We start from the raw sequence: 21263 nt of genomic DNA, 5'->3' as shown, positions 1-21263 counted from the left end.
TCACTATAAATAACTTGATTACATTCACTTTGCTCATCTTTTCCTCAGGACCTGCTCTCTCTTTACTGGATCTGTATTTAATCTCTCCCTGTATTTCGAACCAGGACAATAACAATAGTTTCTCAAATTTGTCTGTTTCTGGTGCTTTAATTCCGTATTCCGCCTTGGCCCTGATAGACGTTCATGGCCTGTCTTTGTGTCTTCCAGAGGACTGCATCTGGATTTCCCTCACTCACCCTTCAGCGCCATCTATGGAGTGCCGATCAACAGTCCCGGCACCCTCTACCCCTCTGAGCTGCCGCCTCCGTATGAATCCGTGGTTGGACAGACCCCTGCCAGTCAGGTGGGTGACGTACCCATTCCTACACACACCCCAATTAAGAGTGGAACTCTCTGGACAGTTTTCAATCACTGCTAAAGTGTGGGCAAGGGGCTGAGAGGGATTGGGAGGATCCGAGGAGGGATTAGAGATTACATTTCAATTTCAGTTTCATGATGTTGAGATGTTTCAAGCATTCGACTCCATGTCAGCGTCGCTTGGAGGATTTAAAATGTTAGATGGAGCTGTGAGTGATCTTTTCAAAATGGAAATTAAACATGTAAGCATGCTGCACGGCTTTAATTAACTTTTTTTGTTTCAATAAAAAAACACTGATGTTCTTCATTTTCACACATTTTTGAAGTTTACTATGTTGTGTTTCCCTCTGAATTCAATATTTTTGCATCAGCTTTTGAATGATAAAATACTCACTGCACAGAGCGAAAAGTCTCTTTGTACAGTAGAGGAAGGCTCTCCATTTTCAGCTCGAGTCCATTATCAGAGCCACGTGGGTGTGTAATGTGTGTTGGACACCTAAACCCACAGCTCACTCGCTCAGAGATGAGATCATAATGACAGAGTTATCTTCTTCTCCTCCTTCACTTTCCCTTGGCTGCGCTTTCTTTTTGAGTTCCAACCTTGACAGTGAAGGAATTAGATAAGTGAACTGTTTCGATCTGACGTGGCAAGCAGTCTTCCCTAAATTCAGACTATATTTCAAAATGACTTACTTGTATATACATGAATGATAAATGATAGAAATGAAAGTTAAAGTGTGATATCAAACACTCCCCCAGTGCCTTAATCCACAAAACATCAGTGTCACTGATTGTTTGATGAGAATGAAAATGATGTAAATCATTTGGTATTACAGCCAGCCAATGCCTGTGGTACATTAACAGGGTGATACATGTGGCAGTTCTCCTGGGTACTTGTGCCTGGACACTTTCTCATTGATACCGGGCAACATTAGTTGTATCTGTCCCCCCGTCCCTCTAACTACTGATCTGTATAAGAGTGTCATCTTAATGCCATAATAATGAATCACTATGCCCATCACCACTTCTCTGCTACCACCATCATGGTGATATGGTTGGTGACAAAGAGCGCAGAAACTGCTGTTGTGGCACTAAGCTGAGGAATCCAAAGTTGGTTCCTCATCCAATTTGTACATAGCAAGGCGTTAAATGGCGTGCTGAGCCCCCCTGAGTATGAAGAAATCTCTTCCTCTTCAAATCCACTCATTCATCCGTATGGCTGTAGCAGAGGTATTGAGGGCATCTCATTCATTTGGGGAAAATAAATACAAGAGGTGTGGCACAAATAATTATTTTATGCAGCAGTGGGCTCCATGGGCTGGAAATTTTGTAGTTAAAGGGTTTTTTTTTTTTTTGCATTCTCTTATGATTTTTCTATTGATTTTCCTGAGGCTGTTACGTTGAAAAGAGATAAGAGCCCTTTGCCATTTGAAGAGCCACACAAAAGGCCATTCAGCCCCTAGTTTTCGGCAGATGACTGTGTCTGGGCTCTGAATGACGGTCTGGAGATTTATTTGGTGCCTCGAGGAATTTGCTCGGGAGGTAAAAAAAAAAAAAAAAAAAACTCTCATCCCCTTAAGCTCTGTGCCCAAGTTTCTATTGAAAAGCGTCCTCCAACAAAAGAGGTGTGGAGAAGGTCAAATCGATGTAACATTTTCTCACCTGCTCCGAATGGTGCAAAAAGAGATTTTTTGGGGATAAAGCTCCCTGAGGGAACTCATGTAAAATTTTGTGATGGAACATACAGGGGGCTTTAAAGCAACATTTGTTTATTTACAGCCATTTAAGGTGTCACAGAACATGAAGTTTTAAGAGCGCATCGGGCCCTGAGCAAACATACCTAATTGGCTTCAGCTTAGATTGCTCAGGACTCCTTAATCAGGTGCATATGCTCCGGCTATGTCACACATAAAGACATTCCTATTTCATTTTTTTAAGGCATATTCCCCAGTGTGGTGTCCACCTTTATCCTAAACCTTCTTTCTAGCAATTAATTAGTTGGTAAAGGAACAGAAGTACTCATCTGGTTTTGAACCAGAATGCGGTGCCAGCACCACTGCAAAGCGTATTTTTACTTCCAATACAGGTCAGATTTTTTGCATTGCAACCTCAGTCTGATCATTCATTCAGAATTCATGTGGATCTTAATATGACCACTTGGGCTGATCCTGCTATATGAGCCAAATTAGTATTTTTATTGTACTGTAACCCAATAAAATCACAACCATTCCTCCAGAAACAGAAATATTTTTTTGTTTTCTCTCTTCATCAAAAATATTCTCTAAAACGTTGTGTTGTTTTTTTTTGTATGTTTATGCTGTGTAAATGCAGCCTTACTTCTGTGAATATGTGGATATTCATGTTGCTGTGAGGGGATGAGTTCAATGGTGCATCTCCAGTGAGCTCATGGGAGATGATACTGCAAGCACAATACAACAGAAATCCACTTGGATCACTGGTTGTTCTGTTTTTTTTTTTTCTTGTTCATTAAGTGTCTCATCTTGTGGACATTTTCTAACAAAAAACTGACCAAATGCAACTGCTCCTTATTAACTGTTTCTGAGCAAGGTGCAGAGCGCAGGCATGAGCTTCTTTATGAATCTCACAGTAGCCCCTGACACTGGGCCTGGGCTGTTTTTCTGGAGAATAATGACATGTTTGGGTCTCTCATCCATGCGGCTGTGTGACTGAAAGCTTGAGGTGAAAGGTCGGCCTCTAATGAAACCCTTCAGGCAATGTCCGCCATCCCCAGCACGCTGTGGCATGGATGTGCGACCCTCTCTGCCGCTGGTAGAATGAGGGCAGGATTTTAGACACAGTAATGTGAGAGAAACAGAACATACCTGAGGATGGAGCACGGGCCTGACATAAAGCAGAAGCCCTGCATCAGCGATGACCTGCTGCCGCATGCATCCAGCATCCATTCGTTCTGATGGCAGCTGAGTTAACGACGTGGAACCGTGCACATCCCCGCGGAGCATAATCTCAAATTACACATCCGTCTCCGTCTCAGACGTCAGTGGCCGAACCGGCCAAGGCAAATGGCGACTTTGGCTGATAGCGCCAGCGCATTTTCTGTTGTGCCCAAATTCAGAATCTGGTTCCATGAGTGCTGCCTGCATTTCGTCAAATTACAGAACCTGAATCAGCAGCAGTTCAGAGCTGGAAAGCAGCCAGACGCCCGGCGCTTTGTCCGTGGACAGCAGCATCACACGTCAGTCATTTCCTCACCATGAGGAAAATGTAGCAGCACGGTACTTAATCCATGAGTGATCAGCTCAGAAAAACGCATCACCTTCTGCAATATGTTTGTACAAAAGAAACATGACGTGGTAGCAAGTATAGTAGTGATTGTGTGTGTATATATCCTGATCACATATTCAAACCTTGCAGCCATTTTCAGGTTCGCTCAACATTTGAATGAGATCTTATTATCCATGCGTTTTTAACATGTGTAATTATCTGACATGAGAGAGAGTGTGCACATGCTGCCCCCTACTGGCCAGACGCTGGCGACAAGGTGCCAGATGTCAGGCTAATGGCTGCGCTGTAGAGCCAGATGTTTGCAGGTGTCTTTCCCCTCCTCTGTCTCGCGTTCCTGCTCCTTCTCGGGCGTAGCGCTGCCATTAAGGGGTATATGGCATCACCCCCTCACCGAGAGAAACACTCTAATCTCCTTAAAGAGAACTAAATGTAGTTATCTCGCTTTCAGCCTCTTGCTCCGTTACATCTTCTATCACTCACGTTTTAATCCTCATCATTTCTTTCTCTGTTTGCTTTCTGCTCAGGTCGCCACCAGTGTGGAGCAGCATTTGACTGAGTCCAGCCTTTGCGAGCGGACCACCGGACTGAGCGCTCAGGGTAAGGGCTCCTCTGAATTCGTAAATCCGTGGTAAATATGAGGCAGTCAATTTCAGTCTTGAGAAAGGAAGCATCTGTAGTTTTAATAAAGACTGACTGGCCACGAATATTGTTTTGGTCTCCATGTTGTGCCACCATAACAGTTTTGCCCAGATATGTACTAGTCTTCTGAAGTTGTGAGGTGGGGCCTACACATCAGATTGAGATCTTGGAAATTGGAGTGTCTCCTGCTGCCATATCTTGGGACATGAAATATGATTTATCGGACCAGGCCACATTCTTCCATGGTCCATTTCTGCTTGCCATAAATGTAAATGTAAATGTAAATGCCATAAATGTAAATGTAAATGTCAACTGGAACTTTTATAATGAGCAGCAGTAAAATTTGTGCCACGGAAGCTCTTGTGGCCTAGCCTTCCTTTCTCTTGGGCACCCAAAACCTCACTTTTAGCCCAATTTAACCGAATTTCCACCACTTGACAGGTGCCACTGTTTCTGGTTTATACTGGCCTTGAGGGAATGTCATTAAAAATAATACAGAAAAAAGTGTGCGGGCCTTTTTGTTAGTGTACGTTAAGGTGCATGTATAGATAAAACAAATTAAGTGAAGAAACCAACTACCATTTTTGTTGGTGCGTAATTATTTTTGGCTCAAAGAAGAATATAATGAGTTTAAAATAAAAGGAGCATGATGATCGATAGCTCTCACACACACTTCTCCCTCATTATTTATGATTTAAACTTGCACCAGTCAATACAATCACATGCCCAAACATTAGAAAAAATTGTGTTTCTTTCTTGTTTTATTCATTTTATTGATGTAACTCTTGACCTTTGACCTTACAATAGCAAAAATGTCCCAGGCTTAGCCACTTAGCACCACAACTGCTAAGTGGCTCTATTTAAGTGCTTCAGAAGAATGAAGAAGTGTGTGTTGTCCCCGCAGCCTCCATGGACAGCGCTTCTCTGATGGTGTCCGAGATCGCTGACCTGCCAGATCACAGCTGCTCCTCAGAGGACCTCTGCTCTTTGGAGGTGCAGGGCTCAGACTCATCCCCGTACGGCATGCTTCACACTGCCCCCACCGAAGGTAGCTGCACCAGCCTGGTCCTCTCCAACAGCCAGGACTCCCAGTCGGGGGCCATCCGCACCCCCGACTGCTCCTCAGAGAACATCAGCGATCATGCTGCTCCGGCTCCCCAGGCCCAGCGGCACCTGCCCAGGGACAGAACCAGTAGGAAGATGATTCTCCCTGTTCCTCCTGCACCTCCCTGCACCTCCTCCTCTGTTTTGGGCCCCACAGGAGCCACGTCCGCTGTGTCCTGCCACGCTGTCCCCGGCTGCCCCTCCACCTCTTTCCCCAGCCGGCCTCGAGGCCCCCGGCTGTGCTTCAACCTGTGGTCTCCCTCTTCCTCCTCCTCCCTGACCTCCTCACAGCCTCCCGCTTCTGCCGTCCCCTGTGAGCGTCCCCGTACGCTCCGCGCTGGTAGAAGGTACCGGAAGCTGGCTAGGATAGTGCGCTCCACCAGCGACCCCATCTCCTGTACCTCTACTGCTAGAAGTACGTGAGCTCTGAGCTTATCCCTCCCTGTGCTTGGATCTGGATGACTGTGGCATGCAGATAAGATCTAGATATATTGCTCTCTTTTATACTAGGCTTGGAACAGACACATTTTCCAGGCATTAAAAATGATATTTAATGACATATTTCATACTGAAGGCATAAATAGTCTTTTTTTGTCTTCAGTGTGACCATAACTAGAAGCCGCTTAGTTATCAGCTGAGCAAGGATTTGATTTAATGTTACCCCATTGTGGTCTCTGCAAGTTATTACTCCTGACAGCATTCCATAGAAGCTCATTCTGAAAAGCACACATACTGTGCTTTAGGACTGGTCGGTTCTGAGAAAAAAACAAACAAGCAATAATCACAATTATTATGGGCAAAAATAAAATCACAATTATTTAAAATGACTAATCATTCACTTTAAATTATCTAGTATTATTTTTAAGATATATGATTATTTTGCATTTTATTTAAATGTAACTTGAAAACTCATAAGTTAACGGTTATGAAATAAAATCAATAATTTTAATACATGGCCAGGGAAAAGAAAAAAGGAGAACATCAATGCAAAATAAAACACAGTAATGAAACATATAAAAACAAAACTTTATGTGAATCATGTCTTTGTTGTAAATGTTGAAATAATAAATGAAAATGACAATTGGGGCTGTGGTGGCCTAGCGGTTAAGGAAGTGGCCCCGTAATCAGAAGGTTGCCAGTTCGAATCCCGATCAGCCAAGCAAAGTACCGTCCGTCACTCAGGGTGATGGGTTAAATGCAAAGACCACATTTCACTGTGTGCGCCGCGTGCTGTGCTGCTGTGTAGCACATGTGACAATCACTTCATTTCATTTGATCTATTGCCTTGACCCAACATTACAGGTATTTTCAATACACGAAAAAAAAAGCCTCACAAATGATTGATTATTGATATATAATAAATGCTAATATTTTATGACATATTTAGGACACCATTTTTATTATTTATATTGTGAACAGGCGATACATGTGGGTGTGTCACTGCAGTTAACCAACCAGCGGAGGAGTCTCCACAGGTCTCCCCTGAGCAAGGTAAGAAAAAAAAATTCACAATCGCTTTCTCTGTTCTGCTTCCAGCTACACTGATAATCTTAGGCCAAACCTTGTAAAGCATTTCCACTGGAGTGAAGAGAAGAGAGTGAAAAAAAAACACTCCCCATTCATTTCAGCAGAGCTGGGTGGGGGATTATTGGATTGGCAGCACCGCAAAGTAAGAAAATCCCCTTATACCCTACATTCCCCCCAAAGTTTGAAAAGGAGCAGGGAAGAATTTCATTTCCTAAAAAAAGTAATTTATTCCAAACTGAATCTCATGTGCAGGCAAAGGACCACATTTTTATATTATTGAATTGTTCAGTTATTCAATACAATCTCATTTCTGGGGAGTGTGGACATGAGAGGTTGCAGGAAAGTTCCTTTACTTTGGTGTAAATAGACTGTAACGTGACACAGCATGTTCTTCGTTTCCTTTCAGGTTGCCCCGAGCAGACCGGGGCAGCGGCCTCACAGCAGGCCTCTGCCAAGAGCGGTGGGCGAGGGGGCAAGAAGCACAGAGAAGGTGGGAGGGCGGACCTCCGCCTCAAGGCCCGTGTCCTCCACCCAGCCTCCCACGAGCGTCCGCATTCCCTGGCCGACCTGAAAACCTACAAAGACACCAAGATTCTGGTGGCCAAATTTCTAGAGCATTCCAGCTGCGGTCTACCTCCGGAGGTGCAACAAGTGGTCAACACCATCAAGTTTGTCATAAAGTCAGATGAGAGGCACATGGAAGAGGCTATTTACAGTGCCAACATCATTGATCAGGTAAGATCTATCTGCACTGAATATGTGCATTTTGTTCTCTCTCTCTCTCTCTCTATCTATCTATCTATCTATCTATCTATATATATAAAGAACAATATTTCTGGGAAAGATTTTGTTGCTGCATTAATGAGCACCATGAATTGACTATAGTGTGTGCTCTGCTTTCCACTTAGAAGATGATGATGATAAGCCCTTTATTGCTTTTGCAATACACCATGTCACTAGTACCAGCAAAAAAATTATATTCAGGAATTCAGGATTTTGTTGCATCATATATTTTCTCCACAACATTCACTGTAATCAGTGCCTCCAGGGTAATGATCAAGTAATATGAAATCATATTAGCAGCTATCACAAATCCAAATGAGAAACAATTTAGGAGTTTAATAAAATGATAATAGACTCCTTTTCTGTCCCTCAGATGATGGCACAAACACAGCAGAACACAGGCAGCCCCAGGAAACGGCTCCATGAAGACCTCCACCTACAGAGCTGTGGGGCATTGAGCTCCCCCTCCTCCCCAATGCATCGCCCCTCACCGCGCGCCACCATGCCACCAGACTCCAACACCCCCCCTGGACCTCCACCCCCGTTACCCACCCGCCCTCACAGCCTCATCAGCGTCTGCAGAGAGACCATACTCTGACCAAACTTTGGTCCTAGACGTGACGAATCGCCCTCTGATCTCTACTAATGACCCTCTGTGCCCATGGGGCCTGTGCCAAGACAAAGAACTGGATCTTCAGCAGAAACAGTAGCACACTCACATATGCAGTGAGATCCCTGAAGGGGACTGTGGAAGGATGGAAGTAAAAACTGAGCAGAAAAAAGTAAAATACTCTTATCCCTCGGTAGGGTTACTGTAAGGGGGGAAATAGGAAAGTTTGGAGCTGAAACAAAGACCTGGGCAAACAGAGGATCTTTTCAAGGGAAAGGCAAGAAATTGTGTTTCACCTTGAGTTGCTCAAACTGTGAAACCCACAAAGACTTGGCTTATGGCTTCCCGTCTGTCATTTTCATTGTGCCAATGCAGGACAGACCTTTACTTACCGAACGCTGGATTGTTTCACTTACCTCAGTGTGTTAAGATTCCTAACAGTGTAAGATTAAAAAGAACCAGTTTCTAAGCCCTGGTGTCACTTTATTTTGTGTCGCTTTTGAACAATTTGAACTGATTAAGGTCTGACACATATTTAGGATTCAGAATGTGTGCTTTTTGTTCTTCCTGATTTTTGTTACTTCCTAAGAGTGCCGAGCTGGACAGAATGAAGATATCTACCATAGAGATGGAGCAGGGAGACGGACTTATTATGGTGAAGACTAAATTCAGGCCTTAGTTACATTCCTGCATAAGATCTGCAAATTAGTCCACATCAGACAGGCAATACTCTGCAGCGTTGCATTATATATTGTATTTGATTCATAATGTTAATGATACTTATTAATATTTCATGTTGTTGTAGTAGATAGTTTGGCTAATATATTGGGTTGTGGATACAAATTGTCTGTGTTGCACGCCCTCTGGCTTGTATATAATGATTCATTATGATTTATTGGCCCATGAAGCTGCACAGTGCCTTATTTCCCCTATTCGTTTTGCAGCTGATTTTGTGTAATGGGCTTTCATAATACTAGTTCACATTCTGTTAATGCATTTAAAAAGCCTCGGTTCCTCAATGCAACTTACTACCTCTTGTAAATCCAATCAAATTACTATGGGAACTGCTTTTTTTACTGCACTTCAGCACTTTAACACACACACAAATCCATACTAAACATTTTAGTACTTTATTAAAACTACTGAAGTAGTTTTGATGACATTCACTTATAATTTGTTTAATTTAAATGCCCGCTTTGAATAAGATGAATTGTTGAATAGATTGTTCACGATTTTGTTGTGAACAGACACGGATCTTGTAAAACGCCACATACATGACAGTATGTGTACGTGTTCTTTTTTTCGTCCATTAGTTCATTCTAGGACCATAAGCCCCGCCCACCTCAACATTCAGGAGTCCAATCACGTTTGAGAATGCGGCATATTTTAGCAAACCACCAATCGGCAGCGTAGGTTTGTCACACAGCGGCAACATGATTGGACGTTACGGTGGTCATTTCCAATCTGCTATCCACCTTACACGCAGAGGGACGCATCCTAATTTTTTTTTGGTTTTTTTATATGAAGCTGAAAGACTCGCTGCTTCGCCCTTTGTGGCTGGATTGAGAGAAACCGAACCGGATCTCGGTCGGTTGCGTTTGATGAGCTGCTTGCAGACGTCGCGCGTCGCCTCCGCCGCTTCTTCTCGGCCGCGCGTCAACCTCGGCTGGCCGTGAGCGAACCGCCACCAGGAAATAGCCGCGGGCGCCGCGTTACCGCCACGTTTTACTTTAGCATCGCCGCTAGCCGCCTCGCCGTCTGGATAATGTTTCAGCGGGACGTGTGGAGCGGCGCCGGGCTCGGCGTGGTGCTCGGATAGGCCACGTAGACACGGAGACGAGCTTCCTCCAGACTCCCCGTCCGCGTTTAGGCTCCATCTGACGCTCCGGTATGGCGCTCCGCGGGCGCCCGTGGTGAGGTCGCTTTGCTGGAGAACTTGTTTGCGCGGCCCGTAGGATGGTGGGGTTCGGCGCGAACCGGCGCGGAGGCCGCCTGCCGTCCTTCATCCTCGTCGCGCTGCTGGTGGTCATCGTCGTGCTGTCGTTCAACTACTGGTCGGTGTCCAGCAAGCACGGGCGCCTGCTGGACGAGCTGGCCGAGGTGCAGACGCAGGTGAAGCGCACGGACGCGGCGCGGAGCCGCCTGGAGAAGCGCAACTCGGAGCTGATGGTGCAGGCGGACGCGCACAGGAAGCAGATCGAGCAGAAGGACGGAGACTTCAGCCTGGTGGAGGGCAAGCTGCAGGCACGCGAGGCGCTGGCCAGACGCTGCGCGGACGAGAAGGTGACACTCGGGTCTCCGCACTCTTTTTTTTTTTTTTTTTTTTTGTCACTTGTGATGCACAGTGCACACAGTGAAATTTGTCCTCTGCATTTAACCCATCACCCTGAGTGAGCAGTGGGCAGCCATGACAGGCGCCCGGGGAGCAGTGTGTGGGGACGGTGCTTTGCTAAGTGGCACCTTGGCGGATCAGGATTCGAACCAGCAACCTTCTGATTACGGGGCTGCTGATTTAACCGCTCGGCCACCACTGCCCCCACACTCGGGTCTCCACACTCAGGATTTTCAGGATTGACTCTGTTTTACGAGGATCATTATCAAGCTGGAGTCTTTTATTGTGTTAATCCTCTCAACTTCCTTGAAGCTTCGTGACGTAGTAGAACCCAAGCGAACCCACAAAAATCCAAACCGCCTGGTATAACCCGTGGGGACGTGGGAAATGTAATCTACACTTTTGATAATTGCATGGAATGAAATCCAGACCAATCTTTCATGCAGAACACTTATTTTGCAGGTAGACTCGTTTTCCATACCTGAGGCCTGCCAGCTCTTAAAGGTCCCTGATCATGAACATTCCACTTTGTGAGATTATTTAACATTAATATGAGTTCCCCTAGCCTGTCTATGGTCCTGCAGTGGTGTAAAAAAAAAAAAAAAAATCTGGTCATTCTGCTTCACCGTTCAGAGAGCAGCAGCTCAGACGGTCTGATCTGGAATTTGTCCCCTTATGACGTCATAACAGGAAAGGTTACCTCCCATTTCTCATGCTTTTTTCTTCAGGAAACGGTTGGTCCTGGGAAATCTCATTGTGGGACTGGATCAAAGTGGCTGTAATTCTGCACCACGGCTGAATTTTTGAAAGAGACTTCTGATCCAGAATTAGGGGACCAATAAGACCGATCTAAAAGCAAAAAATTGAAGTGATAACGTCAAGGCACCTTTAACTAAACCACACATCTAACTGTGTGCTGGTGGCAGGAGGTGTGACGCCTCCTTTTTTGGTAACAAACTTCACATGTTGTGTCTGGGAGCAGAGGAGTTTGCAGACGCATGAGATAGGAAATGTGAACAAACTGTTCCGCTTGTGACTTGTGGCCCATTCAGCCATATTCCCCGCATGGCTTCGTCTTTGTCCAGTTGACTAGTCTTTTCTGCTGCGACTCGCACAGTTGTGCCTGCTGGGCGGAGATGGTGACCCCGGGAGTGGCCTCGTATCGAAGACCCATCTGTGTGCCCAGCTTTTATATTAATATGCAGCAGACTGCAGTTGAGGGGGAGTGGCACTGGGTTTGCTTAAAGGATTTGGGGCCTGGCTCGCCATTGTGACCAGGGGACACGGGCTTGTCTTTGTTCAATTGGTGTCTCTTTCTGTCCCCGAAAAATGTATTTTAAGGCTAAAAATGTGTCTGTTTTTAATGTCTGTCTGTAAGGTAGAAATGAATGCGCTTGCAGTACAGGCTTCTTGAAAAGGTCTGGAAGAGGCGTTTCGTGCGTCCCACTCGTAGCTCAGCAGCCGTCCCCACCACCACGCTGCATGTCCACTTCAGCAAACGCTCCAGCCAGCTCTTGAAAAGTGATTTGCACATTCGGCTGAATAGGGCTGCTGCCCACTGTGAATAACAAGACCCAACCATGAGAAGCACGTTAGAACGGCGCAGACAGAAAGTTGTGCTTGTAGTGTTTCTTTCATTTACTAAGTCGCCATGCGTACAGGCCAAAAATCTTCTTCCTGGTCTCCATCCGGCTTCCCCGTCCTGGTGGCCTGATGTCAGCGTGTCAACACGAGTACGGAAGAACGCCGGCAACGTCTTGTTTGCTCTGGAAGATTTAACATAAACCAAGCCGGAGTCCTGCTTCATACAACCTTTATAATTATATTTCAGTGGGTAATAATATGTATGGTCATGTCACAGGAAAAAAATCTTTTATTGAATTTTTTTTTTTTTTTGGGGGGGGACCAGTGGAAAAACGTCCTTTTTGGTTAAAGGAGTGTAATGTTGTCAAGTGGTTTACTGTTGAAACCGGTTGTTTCAGAGCACGAGTGTGGCGGTCAGTGCGGTACACAGTACGGTACACAGTACGGTCTGTGAGTAGAATGAATTCTGGTGCGAGCCCGGCGAGGCTTTTATCTGCTTGATGGGTGACATTGATGCTGTAATTGCTTGTTTTTTTTGTCTTCTTTTCTGGCCTCGGGTGTGCGCTTCCCTCCCTCATTACCATCTGCACCACCGTCAGGCCGGCCTCCTGATTATTCCGCCCGCGCCCTGACCCCGCGCTTCTCATCAATACCCACCAGCTATTTCAGCGTTTCGCCCAGATGCACCCAGCGTTCCTGAGAAAGATGCTGACCGATTCTCGGTCCGTAAATGAAAAAAATATTGCTAATATGATTATCATTTCTATGATTAAGTTAGTTATTTTGCCAAAAAAAACGTTTGTCCTCCTATTAGCAAAATATTAATGTATCTTGATCACCGATTCAGCTAAACATCATGTACATTTACTTAATCTTTTGTACAGTGCTGTGAATATAAAAGCATTAGGCAGTAATCTTCCCAACAGTAACCGTTCGAAAAGTATATAATACACAAATAATAATAATTTAAAAAGTGAAAGTGTCAATTTTAGTCGATTTGAGGGGAAAACATCTGCTGGCTGGAGATGTGGTAGAAGAAGTGGGTGCTGCTGCTCAGAGGACAACAGGAGAACAGACATAAGGTTGTTATTTCATTGCCATAAGCAAATTCTGCAATCAAAAGTTGAATCAACATTGATCAATTACTGACCGGATCTTTGTTAGATTAATAGATGTTTTGGTGAGCTTGTGTCAGAAGAAGCTTTTGCTCAGTACTGTATACATGTTGGATTGTGTATTATGACCGTAAGATAAAGTGGTTAACTGGGTTAGTTGTTCCTGTACAGTGACTTGCCGTGCTGGTGAGGAGTCTGGCCAAACGGCGCTGAGCCCATTAGTCTGCTCGGTGTGAGTGTTGGGGGGAACCCAGTGCTGTTATCTTATTACGGGCGTAAGAGCTTTACCTCGTGGTTCAGTTTAATCCTCGCTGCTCCGTCATGTCTGGTGGCCCTGTTGTCTTCTTCTGCCCATTTTCGGTGAGGGGGGTGTGTTTCTTGGTTGAACAGTTTGCCAGTATGCGGTCCTGCTTTTTAGATTGAACCTTTATGTCAGACGGAGAACTCGGGGTTAAAAGGTCAAGGTCCCTTTTTATTAATCAGTTATTTGTTGAGGATTAATTCTGATGATAAGTTGGTTAATAAAGAAAATGTTAGGTCCTGAATGGATTGCTATTCTGTGAAACGGGTCATTTTAATGCTTGTGTCGCGCTTTGAGCACCTGACGTCCTCTTCAGGACATTTTGGGTAAGGAGGGAAGTGGACATTCCTTTTGCTCCCCAAATTTGGAGAGATCCATTCCAGAAGATGGCATCTTCTCTAAAAGGGTTTATGCACACATAGAGCAGGAATAACAGGGAGGCAGAAGGTGTTGAAAGCCGAGTTTTTCATTAAATTCTCATTATTTTAATCAGGACCAAGTGAACTGAGCCGCCCTTCATTTCCATTTCAAACCTGCTCAAACCAGACCTGGGCTATTTGCGCCGCAAAACTCCCTGCAAATATTAGCTGTTTGGTCCCCTGCGACAAGGCAGCGGTTGTTCTTCGGGGTGAATTGACACCGGCACCAGTTTACAGTTACGCTTCTTTGTGTACGGTGAAATACAAATGCAGGCATGCGGTTTGACTGGTTCTGCTGTAAAAACTTTATATATTTATTTTTTTAAAACTCAGGTGAAGCTGCAGGGTGACGTCACTGCGCAGCTGTCAGAGATCCAGCGGCTCAAAGGTAACTCCTCCTGATGGGCAACAGAGGGTGCTGTTAAACTGCCTGGGTCGCTCGGGACATTTTACTACATCGCATGCACAACAAGCGGAACGTCCCGCCTGCTCCCTTTGTTCCCTTTTCCATGCTTACATTTGTCAATAACACTGTTTAACATAATTCCATCAGAATGAATGTTCATGAATTGATATCCTGTTCCAGAGCAACTTAAAGAGCTGAGGCAGGAGTTCATGAAGCAGGAGGACCAGCTGCGGGAGGTGAAGAAGAACAGTACCTCTCTAGAAAGGAAGCTGGAGTATGAAAGGTCTGGAACGCCCTCCTACCCAACAGCCTCAGCCACGGATTCGGGGACGTTTAATGACCCCTGACCTCTGTGTGTGTTGGACAGCTTGCAGTGTGGTCGGCAGATAGCCCAGCTGAAGGATGAATATGAGGAGAGCAAGAAGGCGCTAGAGAAGGAGGCAGCACAGCTGAGACAGGTGAGGAGGACCAGTTCTGACCTTTTAACCAGTTAAATAAATTCTTGAATGAAGCCTCCACTACTCTAGTTAATGTGTGTTTCATCTTAGCAGCTAAAAAATGTATTGTGTAAAATGATCTAAAACGCACAATCCATCTTTATCCCTTTTAGAACCTGAAGGACAGCCATAAAGTGGTGGCCGGAGGAGCAGCACTGGCACAACAAGAGGGCGCAGTGGATGAGCATCACATGCAGACCCATCCAAAGGCCAACGTAGATGCTAAAGGTAGAGGATTCCGTCCGTATTTCTCACTCCGACGTGCAGCAGATGTTGTGTTGTGAAGGTTGCAGCTCCATTACACCACTCTCTCTGTAATGTACCCATCTCCCTGTTTCTCCCCCCCGGACCCAGAGGAGATGGGGAAGCTTGGCAGTGATGCGGGCATGCCTGGCATAGAGGACAGTGAAGTAGGAAAAGTGGACGACGGAGGGTTTGGTAAGAAATTTACTTTCTAGTAGGTGTTGTTTTGTAAAATTCTAAATACGTTAATACAATTCTTTGCCAATGCATGTACATTCAACGTAACTAGAGCGGAGAATACCTGAATATGAAATCACTATCTCTGTAGCTTTGGTCACGTACCGGACGTTCCCCAGTCGTCTTGTGCTCCCTTGTTACCTTCACTGTGATTATTAGTGTCAGTGTCTTCACAGCTTTGTGTAGTTTGTGATGTGTCTGAATATGGGCCCTACGGTCCGTCCGATTTTATTAAAAGTCCCAACGTTTGCTTCTTTTCCTTTTCCTACCTCATGTCCATGACAGTCCGATAAATGAGAATTAGATTTTCCCTTAAAATCGTTCAGCCCTAAATATAACAGATAGAAATGTAATAATTATACAGACATGTCAGGGAAGTAAAATAAATGACCCAGTCAGATCTGTTCCAGAGTGAAACCACATTGGTATGAGTAACGAGTATGCAACGGATTTTCTTTTCTGAAAACACGAGGAAGCTAAAAGGACTATTTGGGGGGCAAATAAGATGTTTAAATTAAATGAAACTTTGCTTGATCAAATCTTCCCTCAGGTTTGAAGAAGCCGGCAATCACGGTGAAGCAGGTGCCAGAGCCCCCAGTAAAGGAGGATAGAGTTGCAGGAGGTGGCCTTTCAGATGGTGGCGCCGCTGGGGTTGCTGATGGCGCAGGGAGGGGTCCCCCACTGGACCAGCCCCACGCCCCAAGGAACGACGTGCCACTTCGGGAGCAGCAGGCGCCACCGGCGCAGGCCGAGCGCCCGGTGCTGTTCGATGAGGACAACAAGGCAGGCGGGCATGCAGACGAGCTGGGGGAGCAGCAGCGACAGCTGAGGGGTGAGGAACATGCTTCACACACACAACTCACTTTTCACTCTGCATTAAAGTGCCATTCAGGTTTCATGGGTTTACACTTTGTGCAATATCCAAAAAGGAAAAAAAGTGTGTGTGTGTTTTTTTTTTTTTTTTTTTTATTATATATATATATATATATATATATATATATATATATATATATATATATATATGTGTGTGTGTGTGTGTGTGTGTGTGTGTGTGTGTGTGTGTGTGTGTGTGTGTGTGTGTCTGTCTGTCTGTCTGTCTCTCTCTCTCTCTATAAGGCTGTGCGATATGGCATAAAATTCATATTGCAATAAACATTTAACCACAAACGGTATGCATTGTGGTGTAGAATTTGATAAGTAAATTTAAATGTAAGTGTTTTTGAAAGGGTAACGTGTCCATGGCAAAGGCACGGCAGCAGGAAGTTACATCAGCATATAGCATAATCGTATACCAGATAAAACAACATCTAGACAATTCTACTGAAAGTGGACTTTTGGTCACACTCACAAGGCTTATGAAATGCCAGGTACTTGTATGATGCGAGTGATTCTATAAAATTTCAGGATCTTCTTTTCAGTTAGAGAGTTTAAAAATAAAAAATCTTTAAGTTACATTTTGCGTCATAAAAAACATGGAAGTGCGCAGCTCGCTGTGACCAGTGTATTATAGATTGAATGCTTGTTTCATTTCATTTATTGGGTCCGCAGTATTTTTAAAACTTTTACACTCTTTTAAGGATTACTAGTCATTTAGTCATGATATTTAAGGCCTTCATTTTGGAACTTCCCAAATTGAGGGGAAACTCTACCGTGCGCTAAAACGAATGCCTCTTGCTGCATGTATGCGTGGTTTCATGCAGGTTATTCTCTCAGTAGGCCAAGTTTATATTGCATACTGCTTATACCACACAGCCCTGTATATATATTTTACTAAAGAGATTACTAAGGTATTTATTAAAGGTAACTGTGCATCTACGATACAAGCAGGCCATCAGGGAAATGTACAGAATGCACCAGGGTGTGGCTGTGATTTTTGAATAAATGTTTCCCCCCTGCCTTAGCACCTGATGATGTGAAGATCCGGGGGCTGGATGTGAAGCCCAATCTGCCAATTCCGCCCAACCCCGCCCAGGTTCTTCCCAACCCTATAAAAGCTCAACTTGGAAGGGACCCCAGCCCAGCCTTGCCCGCCAGACACGGCCAGAGTGAGTGAGGGTCGTGGGACTGGGCGTAACTACATCAGTTTGCGATGACTTTGGGGTTTGGCAGCAGCAAGATTGCCTGATCAAATCTGGTCAACTGCCTGATGAGCGCATGCTGGCCGTTTTTTTTAAAACCGCTTCTGGCTGCAAGACCTTTTCTTCTTGCCAGTATTAACTCCCTCGGGGTTGGAGATGAGCCGTTGTTTGGTGTTAACGTGTGCATCTTACAGCCCCATCACTGCAGAATGGCGCGATGGTCATCACATGCAGTCCCCAGGTTTTCGTGGAGCGTTGGGGTTGATCTGGTGTAAAATCAGAGCCTGGTTGGAGCTTAATGTGGTTCGACAGAGAATTGGAGCAGGTATATGTTTGCCTCTCTGGTAGGAGATACAGTGAAGAGCAGATGAGTCAGCCCCGCCTCAGACTCCAACTCTGCAACGTGCAGTCGTGCAGCGCAGGTCCCCTCCAACAATGGCTGTCTTTCATTTCACTTGTGGAAAAGCGTGTGTGTGTGTGTGTGTGAGGCTGCATGATTAATGAAATTGGAATTGGAAAATGGTTCTCTTCATGAGCGCTGTTCTAAACCATAATAAATAGGAACGATGGCCATTTCCATTTACTTGGGAATCATGCGCGCGTGTGCGTGTGTGTGTGCGTGTGTGTGTGTGTGAGATCCATATGGAAGCAGGCAGACTCTCACGTCCTCATGATCTCGCAGTCCTGATCAGTGCACCCACAATGGTGCTGCTGCCTGCTTGAGCGCTGCTGACCCCCCCCACCACCCTGCATCAGTCAGCCCGTCTGCTCTCGTCCTCACCCTTCACCTCATCATCTTTCCTTCTCTGCTCCTTCAATCTTCCGTCACCAGTCTTTTCATCCTCTCTGCTCCACCCTCCATTGGTCCTCCTCTATATTTTTGTCCTTTTCCCATTCTGAAGCTCCCTGTCTCCTTGCTTCTCTCCTTCCTTTTCCTGACGAGGCCCTTCTCTGCCTCTGCAGGCCGTTTTTTTGATGAGAACGAGTCCCCTGTAGATCCGCAGCACGGCTCTAAGCTGGCGGACTACAACGGGGATGATGGGAACGTGGGTGAGTACGAGGCGGACAAGCAGGCCGAGCTGGCCTACAATGAGGAAGAGGATGGTGATGGTGGGGAGGAAGACGTCCAAGGTGAGCCAGGGGTTTCCCAGCAGCATCTTAATTTTCTCTCCCCTAAACCCCACCTCTCTGCCGATTCTGTTGCTTTGCAGTAGAGTAGCAACCCACCTTCCGACTCCCTGCACCCGAGGGCACCCCCACCCATTTGTTGAATGGTGGACATGTCTGTCAGTCATTTCAGCATTATTAAAGTGTGTGTGTGTGTGTGTGTGTGTGTGTGTGTGTGTGTGTGTGTGTAGTGGGATCCCTGAGTTAATCTGACTACCTGAGTCTATGAGCGTTCGTTGGTGGTTGTGTGCATGCTCCATCCAGCTGTGCTTGCCTGTGCGGCTCTGCAAACTGTGTCGGGTGGGTGTTGTCCCCCGTGACTGGACCCCCGTGATCTTTGCCTCTGCATGTCTGTGTGTGTGTATGTTTACTGTCTCTGAAGACTTGAAAACAACCTTACAAGGTTATGCTCCATCATTCATTTATGTGTTATGTTTGTGTCATGGTAGTTGTCATCAGTGCTCATCATGCTGCATCTAGATGTAAGAAAAGGCTAATCCAAAACTTTTTTACATTTCTCTTGTTATATGAGTGTGGGGGATAAATTTTCCACCTGAAGTTGGTCAAAAAGGGTTTATTGCTTGGTTTTAAATATGGCCACATTGTGACACTGAACATTTACAGAATGAAACTGTTATATTAGCACTAAGCAGTTGGCACAGGTGTGTTTGTTTAAACTTGTCTGTGTTTTGTGACATCACATCTCAGATGATGAGGACCGGGACCTTCCAGGAGAACGTGCTGTGGACTACGGGAAACGCCATCAAGCCATTGACATCCTTTAAACTGAACTTGGCACTGACTGATTCCTGCCAAGATGCAAGACGGTGACAAATGAAGGGAGACCGCTTGGCCTTGAGTGCCATTTTTGGTGCCATAGTTAGGTCTAGTGGACTATAAAGATGCAATGGTATGTTTTTTTTTTTTTTTTTTTTTTTTTTCTTACAGTGGTGCAACCGGCATAAATTATTGCACCTCTCCATCCCACTTCAGCATTTTTCCTGTGTAAATCATAAATCATCTGCAAATATGTGTGCGTATGTACACACACACACACACACACACACACACACACACAGACAAAATGTAGAAGACATGCTCTGTTTTTTTCTCAAGCCACCCTTGATATTTTTCTATACTTTTGGTGGTGGAGGGCATTTTTCTCTTAGACTGTTGTCACTCCAATTCTGTGCTGGCAACTGCAATGGGACTTTTTTTTTTTTTTTTTTTTTTCCCCTCTATCCTTAGCACAAGGCTGTTCTTTTTCTACTTTGCTATGGTGTCAAATTTTGACTTATTAGGAACTTAATTTCCAGCCTTTCTTTCTTTTGGGCCTTCCTGTACCCAGGCTAAATTATGAATGGGTGAGATTTCCTGCACCTCTGATTATTCTCAGCAATGGGAGATCTGAGCGCAATGACACTCCAGCCCTCCAGGCTTGTGAACGGACGTTTGTGTCTGGACCTGTTTTACAAGGAGAACACAAAGGTCTCCTTCTCTTATGGGGAAAAATTATTTGCATGCCAATAATCCACAGATCTTGATGCCTGAACTAGAACATTTCAAACAATAAGTAATACCTACTCCAGATTAGTACAACACCACTGCTCTGAGCACAGCTGGAGCTGGTATCTGCTTGGACGAAGGACGCACGGATGTACATACTTGGTGAAGAGTTTACAACATCTGGATTTTGGGACTGTTAGATTGTGACAATACAGTGATTGATCTGTGAAAATTCCTAAATTAAATAGAAGTGGCTGAAAGGTTGGCATAATGAATGTACGTTGATATTATAACTGGCTATTAACTTAGTATAAGCTCTGAACCGAAGACATTCGGGGCTTTTGCAGGCTCTTCTGTACATGTGCAATGTAGTTTCTAATGATCAAGTAGAAAAAGAAAAATCAATGTGTTGTCTCTTGCCACAAATTGGTCATTATTAGTCTGACGAAATTTAATCTTTATCACTGTGAGAAGACGGTAGTCTAACAAATCATTGAAATGCAGATTTAATATCTTCAGAATCCTCTATATCTTCATAGAGGCAACTGTACTTCTCAGTTTTCATGACCAGGGTCAAGAATGATTGTTCAATAAAACAATAAACGATTTACATTTACACACTCTTTACATGCTTGGTGAAGTGGGAGGCCTATGAAATTATGCAATGTATTTTGTTTAGATACATGGAACTGGATCTGACGTACAAAATGTTCTAGCTGTTTTGGAAGCAAATTGCTGAGTCTATGTTGATGTCGGTCAGATCAGCCAATAGCTACGATTAAATGTTAATAAACTGAACTGAATATGTATATTGCTGTTGTCAAACAGGACCTTGACAGTGGCAAGGATAATCTTAAAAAACAGCTACTTTGTCATGTTGTCTTGGTACATTGCAAATGACTGATGCTGTGTTGCTATGGTAACTTCCACACTGCCCTTTGTGATGCCTCTTTTAGGAAAAAAAGAGAAGAGGCATTTAAGATAGGGTTATCCTTTATTAGTCCCACAAGTGGGGAATTTACAGATTTCATTTAATAATTGCAGGCTGATAAAGAGAAAACACCTTGTATAAAGTAAAATCAATTTGGTGAGGA

The 21263-nt window shown here is 44.7% G+C and overlaps 2 protein-coding genes across 6 annotated transcripts in view; both read left to right on the top strand.

Annotated features, from left to right (window-relative positions):
• fam189a1 (family with sequence similarity 189 member A1) overlaps positions 1-8753 on the top strand; it is a 110021-nt gene extending 101268 nt beyond the window's left edge. The window contains exons 7-12 of one of the 2 annotated variants that reach the window (XM_028956578.1): positions 208-343; positions 4146-4218; positions 5165-5452; positions 6784-6855; positions 7298-7626; positions 8048-8753. In XM_028956578.1, the coding sequence (XP_028812411.1) occupies positions 208-343; positions 4146-4218; positions 5165-5452; positions 6784-6855; positions 7298-7626; positions 8048-8272 (1123 nt within the window). In that variant the 3' untranslated portion in view covers positions 8273-8753. Of the gene's footprint in view, positions 1-207; positions 344-4145; positions 4219-5164; positions 5780-6783; positions 6856-7297; positions 7627-8047 lie in introns of both variants that reach the window. The other variant, XM_028956577.1, reaches the window with a different exon arrangement.
• A 999-nt stretch (positions 8754-9752) lies between these two features.
• Positions 9753-20792, top strand: golm2 (golgi membrane protein 2). 4 transcript variants are annotated; one of them, XM_028956580.1, is made up of 10 exons: positions 9753-10567; positions 14369-14423; positions 14622-14724; positions 14809-14899; positions 15052-15166; positions 15293-15376; positions 15969-16250; positions 17320-17463; positions 18460-18627; positions 19372-20792. In XM_028956580.1, exons 1-10 carry the CDS (start codon positions 10241-10243, stop codon positions 19446-19448), a joined length of 1446 nt encoding a protein of 481 aa, XP_028812413.1. In that variant the 5' UTR covers positions 9753-10240; the 3' UTR covers positions 19449-20792. The 4 variants fall into 4 exon arrangements, with proteins under 4 accessions (XP_028812413.1, XP_028812415.1, XP_028812412.1 ...); XM_028956582.1 differs by lacking the exon at positions 18460-18627; XM_028956579.1 differs by having other exon boundaries at positions 18460-20792.
• The last annotated feature ends 471 nt before the right edge of the window (positions 20793-21263 follow it).

This window comes from Denticeps clupeoides, chromosome 16, assembly GCF_900700375.1.
Source record: "Denticeps clupeoides chromosome 16, fDenClu1.1, whole genome shotgun sequence".
Classification (NCBI taxonomy): domain Eukaryota; kingdom Metazoa; phylum Chordata; class Actinopteri; order Clupeiformes; family Denticipitidae; genus Denticeps; species Denticeps clupeoides.
The sequence above is the reverse complement of the archived record's forward strand: the minus strand, read 5'-3'. Positions and strand labels throughout refer to the sequence as shown.